General features: G+C 46.6%; 1 protein-coding gene across 9 annotated transcripts in view; it reads right to left on the bottom strand.

Annotated features, from left to right (window-relative positions):
• Window positions 1–6,458: 6,458 nt before the first annotated feature.
• The window catches only part of LOC124112457 (sucrase-isomaltase, intestinal-like), a 65,441-nt gene continuing 63,856 nt past the window's right edge, over window positions 6,459–8,043 (bottom strand). For 4 of the 9 annotated variants that reach the window (XM_048391533.1, XM_048391531.1, XM_048391530.1 and 1 more), the window contains exons 24-25: window positions 7,481–7,636; window positions 6,459–6,924 (exon numbers count right to left, since the gene is read on the bottom strand). In XM_048391533.1, coding sequence (XP_048247490.1) covers window positions 6,862–6,924; window positions 7,481–7,636 — 219 coding nt within the window. In that variant the 3' untranslated portion in view covers window positions 6,459–6,861. The remainder of the gene's footprint in view (window positions 6,925–7,480; window positions 7,637–8,043) is intronic. The other 5 variants (XM_048391528.1, XM_048391529.1, XM_048391526.1 and 2 more) reach the window with 3 other exon arrangements.

The following is an 8,043-nucleotide window of genomic DNA, read 5'->3' as shown; positions in this document are numbered from 1 at the left end:
TCACTGGAGGACTAGCTCTGAGACGCTACATCACTCGAGGACTAGCTGTGACGTTACACCACAATAAGCCTAGCTGTGAGACGCTACATCACTGGAGGACTAGGTGTGACGCTACACCACAATAAATCTAGTTGTGAGACGCTACATCACTGGACGACTAGCTCTGAGACGCTACACCACAATAAGTCAAGTTGTGAGACGCTACATCACTGGAGGACTAGCTCTGAGACGCTACATCACTGGAGGACTAGCTCTGAGACGCTACACCACAAAAAGTCAAGTTGTGAGACGCTACATCACTGGAGGACTAGCTCTGAGACGCTACATCACTGCAGGACTAGCTCTGAGACGCTACACCAGAAATAAGTCAAGTTGTGAGACGCTACATCGCTGGAGGACTAGCTCTGAGACGCTACATCACTGGAGGACTAGCTTTGACGTTACACCACAATAAGCCTAGTTGTGAGACGCTACATCACTGCAGGACTAGCTGTGACGTTACACCACAATAAGCCAAGTTGTGAGACGCTACATCACTGGAGGACTAGCTCTGAGACGCTACATCACTCGAGGACTAGCTGTGACGTTACACCACAATACGCCTAGCTGTGCGACGCTACATCACTGGAGGACTAGCTCTGAGACGCTACATCACTCGAGGACTAGCTGTGACGTTACACCACAATAAGCCAAGTTGTGAGACGCTACATCACTGGAGGACTAGCTGTGACGCTACACCACAATAAGTCAAGTTGTGAGACGCTACATCACTGGAGGACTAGCTGTGACGTTACACCACAATAAGCCTAGTTGTGAGACGCTACATCACTGGAGGACTAGCTGTGACGTTACACCACAATAAGTCAAGTTGTGAGACGCTACATCACTGGAGGACTAGCTCTGAGACGCTACACCACAATAAGTCAAGTTGTGAGACGCTACATCACTGGAGGACTAGCTCTGAGACGCTACATCACTGGAGGACTAGCTCTGAGACGCTACACCACAATAAGTCAAGTTGTGAGACGCTACATCACTGGAGGACTAGCTCTGAGACGCTACATCACTGGAGGACTAGCTTTGACGTTACACCACAATAAGCCTAGCTGTGAGACGCTACATCACTGGAGGACTAGCTGTGACGTTACACCAGAATAAATCTAGTTGTGAGATTCTACGTATACATCACTGTAGGCTTAGCTGTGAGACGCTACACCACAATAAGTCAAGTTGTGAGACGCTACATCACTGGAGGACTAGCTGTGACTTTACACCAGAATAAATCTAGTTGTGAGATGCTACGTATACATCACTGTAGGCTTAGCTGTGAGACGCTACACCACAATGAGGTCAAGTTGTGAGACGCTACATAACTGGAGGACTAGCTGTGACGTTACACCACAATAAATCTAGTTGTGAGATGCTACGTATACATCACTGTAGGCTTAGCTCTGAGACGCTACACCACAATAAGCCTAGTTGTGAGATGCTACATCACTGTTAGACTAGCTGTGACGTTACACCACAATAAGCCTAGTTGTAATTAGACATTACATCACTGAAGGAGTAGCTGTCAAACGTTCCACTAGTGTACACACAGGCCTATCTGTGAGACGTTACACCCCTGTACACACAGGCCTAGATGTGAGACGTTACACCACTGAATACACAGGCCTGGCTGTGAGACGTTACACCATTGTATACTGATGCCTAGATGTCAGACGTTACACCACTGTATACACACAGACCTCAATGTGAAAACGTTACACCACTGTACATACAGGCCTGGCTGTGAGACGTTCCACCACTGTATACACACAGACGTCACTGTGAGACCTTACACCACTATACACACAGGACAAGATGTGAGACGGTACACCACTTAACACAAAGGCCTCGCTGTGAGACGTTACACCAGTGCACACAGGCCTCGATGTTATACATAACACCACTGTGCACACAGGCCTCGATGTGAGACGTTACACCTCTGTGCACACAGGCCTCGATGTGAGACGTTACACCTCTGTGCACACAGGCCTCGATGTGAGACGTTACACCACTGTACACACGAGCCTAGTTGTCAGACGTTACACCACTGTATACACAGGCCTGGCTGTGAGACGTTACACCACTGTACACACAGGCCTCGATGTGAGACGTTACACCTCTGTGCACACAGGTCTGACTGTAAGACGTTACACCTCTGTGCACACAGGTCTGACTGTAAGACGTTACACCACTGTGAACACAGGCCTGGCTGTGAGACGTTACACCTCTGTACACACAGGTCTGACTGTAAGACGTTACACCACTGTATACACAGGCCTGGCTGTGAGACGTTACACCTCTGTGCACACAGGCCTCGATGTGAGACGTTACACCACTGTGCACACAGGCGTAGTTGTCAGACGTTACACCACTGTATACACAGGCCTCGATGTGAGACGTTACACCACTGTGCACACAGGCCTCGACGTGAGACGTTACACCACTGTGCACACAGGCCTCGATGTGAGACGTTACACCACTGTGCACACCGGCCTGACTGTAAGACGTTACACCTCTGTGCACACATGCCTCGCTGTGAGACGTTACACCACTGTATACACAGGCCTCGATGTCAGACGTTACACCACTGTATACACAGGCCTGGCTGTGAGACGTTACACCACTGTATACACAGGCCTGGCTGTGAGACGTTACACCACTGTGCACACCGGCCTGGCTGTGAGACGTTACACCACTGTGAACACCGGCCTGACTGTAAGACGTTACACCTCTGTGCACACATGCCTCGCTGTTTGAAGTTACACCACTGTATACACAGGCCTCGATGTCAGACGTTACACCACTGTATACACAGGCCTGGCTGTGAGACGCTATACCACTGTATACACAGGCCTCACTGTGAAACGCTACACCACTGTACACACAGACCTGGCTGTGAGATGTTACACCAGTGTACACACATGCCTTGCTGCGAGACGTTACACCACTGTACACACAGGACAAGATGTGAGACGTTAAACCACTTAACACAAAGGCCTGGCTGTGAGACGTTACAACACTGTGCACACAGGCCTGGCTGTGAGACGTTACAACACTGTACACACAGGCCTAGCTGTGAGACGTTACACCACTGTGCACACAGGCCTGACTGTGAGACGTTACACCTCTGTGCACACAGGCCTGACTGTGAGACGTTACACCACTGTGCACACAGGCCTGACTGTGAGACGTTACACCACTGTGCACAAAGGCCTCGATGTGAGACGTTACACCTCTGTGCACACAGGCCTGGCTGTGAGACGTTACAACACTGTACACACAGGCCTGACTGTGAGACGTTACACCACTGTGCACAAAGGCCTCGATGTGAGACGTTACACCACTGTGCACACAGGCCTGACTGTGAGACGTTACACCAATGTATACACAGGCCTCGATGTGAGATGTTACACCACTCTGCACACAGGCCTCGATGTGAGATGTTACACCACTGTGCACACAGGCCTGACTGTGAGACGTTACACCACTGTGCACAAAGGCCTGACTGTGAGACGTTACAACACTGTACACACAGGCCTAGCTGTGAGACGTTACACCACTGTGCACACAGGCCTGACTGTGAGACGTTACACCACTGTGCACACAGGCCTGACTGTGAGACGTTACACCAATGTATACACAGGCCTCGATGTGAGATGTTACACCACTCTGCACACAGGCCTCGATGTGAGATGTTACACCTCTGTATACACAGGCCTGGCTGTGAGACGTTACACCACTGTATACACAGGCCTGGCTGTGAGACGTTACACCACTATACACACAGGCCTGGCTGTGAGACGTTACACCACTATACACACAGGCCTGGCTGTGAGACGTTACACCACTGTACACACAGGTCTAGCTGTGAGACGTTACACCACTGTGCACACAGGCCTGACTGTAAGACGTTACACCTCTGTGTACACAGACCTAGCTGTGAGACGTTACACCACTGTGCTCACAGGCCTGGCTGTAAGACGTTACACCTCTGTGTACACAGACCTAGCTGTGAGACGTTACACCACTGTGTACACAGGCCTAGCTGTGAGACGTTACACCACTGTATACACAGGCCTGGCTGTAAGTCGTTACACTACTGTATACACATGCCTCGATGTGAAACGATACACCACTGTATACACATGCCTCGATGTGAAACGATACACCACTATACACACATGCCTCGATGTGAAACGATACACCACTGTGCACACAGGCCTCGATGTGAGACGTTACACCACTGTACTAATAGGACAACATGTAAGACGTTACACCACTGTACACAAAGGCCTGGCTTTGGACGTTACACCACTGTACACACAGACCTAGTTGTGAGACGTTACACCACTGTACACACAGACCTAGTTGTGAGACGTTACACCACTGTACACACAGGCGTAGCTGTGAGACGTTACGCCACTGTACACACAGACCTAGCTGTGAGACGTTTCACCACTGTACACACAGGCGTAGCTATGAGACGTTACACCACTGTACACACAGGCGTAGCTATGAGACGTTACTACACTGTACACCGACACTGTGAGATACACAATACGACCGTACTGTTTGTAAGACATGCATGTGTATCTGCAAGGTTGCCATGTTCATGCTTTGACAAAATTGTTCGAGGGCGCTCTTCGTTATTAAGGCAACAGGAGTGACTTACCTTGAAACAAAATACGTTGGAACTTTTACGACCGCTTTCATTCATATTATTCGAATACAGTGAAGCAGTTATATGGCTTAAACTGTTTGCCTTTCTTAGTCCACGTCGCATTATGTCTTATTCTTACCGTAATCAGTTTTCGTTTTCGCATCACGGTCATATAGCCATCATATCTCTTGATTCATAACGAGGGGCGGTCGGGTAGCCTGGTGGTTAAAGCGTTCGCTCGTCACGCCGAAGACCCGGGTTCGATTCCCCACATTGGTACAATGTGTGAAGCCCATTACTGGTGTCCCCCGCCGTGATATTGCTTGAATATTGCTAAAAGCGGCGTAAAACCACACTCACTCACTCACTCACTGATTCATAACGCGTTCGAGATTATTGCACTTATATATATTATAGCGAAGAGAACTCACAGGTGTGTGTGGCTCCTTGTACTGATCGAGACAGTAGCCCAGTCATATCGCGGCGTGCAAGCGCAAATACAGCTTTGTGGAATGAAAGTATGCCTTCAGTTGTGCTTTTTCGCTTACTTTTAATGTACTCCATCGCCAACATACCCTAATCCTTCTAATATACGAATGTTTATATGTTTCGTGGTGGGTTTAACGTGGTGGACTAATGCCGGTTTTATTTGCTTGTCCACTGAGATATCATTGGGCACTTGAACATGGATACCTACCTCCGAGCATACTGCCTCCGAACCGACCAGTCCTCGTAATATCTCCTTCATGTCGTGCGTCAAGAAGGGTAACTACAAGTGCCATCTTTTAACGTCTTGTGGTGTGACATGGACTGATGCCGATTTATAGTGCTAGCTCACTGAGATACCATGCCGCAGTTTAACATGAATACTCCACTCAGACACAGTATACTGACTCCGAGCCGACCAGTCCTTGTTTAAGCCCCTTAATGCCGAGCGCCAGACAGGGTAACAACAAGTACCATCTTTTAACGTCTTTTGGTATGATGCGGCCGGGGATCGAACTCTGGACCTTCCGCCCTCCGGGCGGACGCTCTACCACTAGACCACGGAGACGGTCTATACCACGCCGACCTGTAGTCAGCTAAAAACATCGTTATACCACGCCGACATGTAATCTGCAACATTACAGTTATACCGCGCCAACTTGTCGTCAGCAACATTACAGTTATATCACGCCAACTTGTAGTCAACAACATTATAGTTATACCATGCCAACATGTAGTCAGCAACATTATAGTTATACCACGCCGACATGTAGTCAGCAACATTATAGTTATACCACGCCGACATGTAGTAGACAAAATTATAGTTATACCACGCCGACATGTAGTAGACAAAATTATAGTTATACCACGTCGACATGTAGTCAACAACATTATAGTTATACCACGTCGACATGTAGTCAACAACATTATAGTTATACCACGCCGACATGTAGTCAACAACATTATAGTTATACCAGGCCGACCTGTAGTCAGCAACATTATAGTTATACCAGGGATTTGTAGTCAGCAACATTATAGTCATACCACGCCGACCTTTAATCTGCAACAATATAGATATACCAGGCCGACCTGTAGTCAGCAACATTACAGTTATACCACGTCGACCTCAGATCAGCGCCGTGAAGTCCAGCAAGAAATACAACAAGAAATACAGCAAGAAATTATAACTCGGTCACTTTCTTCTTGGTTAAATTTAATTTATTAGAATATCTCACAGAAACAATTACTTTCTTTTTACATGAAGCATGCTTTCGACACCGGGCTTCAACTAAACATATACTAAACATCTTGAGATAGAGTATGCCCATATAAGGAATATGACGTCATGGAGAGTGTTGATTGGTTTATGGCGGGATGGTTTATGTCCTCTTGTATCACACAAAGTACCACAGAGTGTTTTCTGTGAAAAATGCATAAATGTTCCACACACCTGGAATATTTGACTGTAATACAACCGCTGATGGATCACTGGGATAATGCATGTTTGCATATTTCGTGGTTTTTGTAGAGGGGAGGGATGGATCAAAGATTGAAACTAGTTGCTTTGATGGAATCCGATATGTTCGAAGTCTGTGGTGATTCCGTGATTGAGGCGACCATTGATTGGCTGACTCTTGTTGGAAGTGAAGCTCATGTCTGATTGGCTACTATGACCACGTGATGGTATGGTTGGCGGTGAGGGTCATGTTCAAGTTCTGTAGCTGAATGATCTGTGGATGGAGAGTGTGGGATGAAGAAAAAACATGTGTCAAAAGAATATACGTATACTTACATACCGTTTGTTTTAAATGTCTTGATTTCTGTTCTGTAGTGTATTCATACCAATATAAAATATCATTTGTTGTCATTATGGATCACATACGTTCATCAAATCTTCCATAATATTATTTTTGAGGTGCTAAACAATATTTACCCACTCTATATGTGTGTGTGAAATAAAACTATTTGAAGTACACTGTCGGGCAAAAGAAAGTAATCACTTTAAAATTGGATTAGAGCAAAACATGAGAAACTTTATCAAAACGTCACTAGGCTGAAAACACTGCAAATTTAAGGTCCAAAACACAACTATGTTACCGTATGAAATACATCATCATCGAATAACTATTTCATATTTGTTTCATTTTTAGCGACCATCAAACATGGGGGTATGTTTTCCTTTGCCCGACACCTCATATTTAACTCAATTTGACCTAATTTATTGAAAACAAATATATTAATATATATTACTCTGCATGTACAAAATATGACATCCACGGGACTCACCGCGAATGACTGCCTGATGTTGGTGACGGGCACCTGTTCCCCGTCCAGCGTGACGGTCAGTGGGATGGTCTTGAGGCCGTAGATGTCCAACATGTCAAGCAGCGGCAACACTGACCCCGACCCTGACACTGTCGGCCCAACGTGTAGTTGACCAGCCTGCAGAAACAAACACGTCCATGATTCAGTCTTGGCTCACCAAATATACTCCACCGACTACAAAAAGCCGTCCAGTTTAGTCCCGAGTCACTTCCGCTGTTGAGACACAAATGTGGTTGTATGTCTCCTGTACTTAGTACACAGGCCGGAGCTCGGAAGGGTGTTCAGGAGGCCGTGAAAGTTAAAACAGATGCCTCGTTTCTCCAGTTATAGTCAGGTGATAGCGGCATATGTAGCGCATAGAAACAGACTGCCGATTTTCAGATATTTTCCACAAAAGAATGTGTAGTCAAAGTCTAAAATTAGGTATGTGTTTTAAGTTCGAGAAACTTCTCGTATATGTCCATTTCTTAAAAAGTAATAACCGCCATATAAAACAGGTTACACCGCAAAACATCTCTTAGAAA

This window comes from Haliotis rufescens, unplaced genomic scaffold, assembly GCF_023055435.1.
Source record: "Haliotis rufescens isolate VD_foot unplaced genomic scaffold, xgHalRufe1.0.p SCAF_9, whole genome shotgun sequence".
In the NCBI taxonomy this organism is placed as follows: Eukaryota; Metazoa; Mollusca; class Gastropoda; order Lepetellida; family Haliotidae; genus Haliotis; species Haliotis rufescens.
This window is presented reverse-complemented; position numbering and strand designations above follow the sequence as displayed.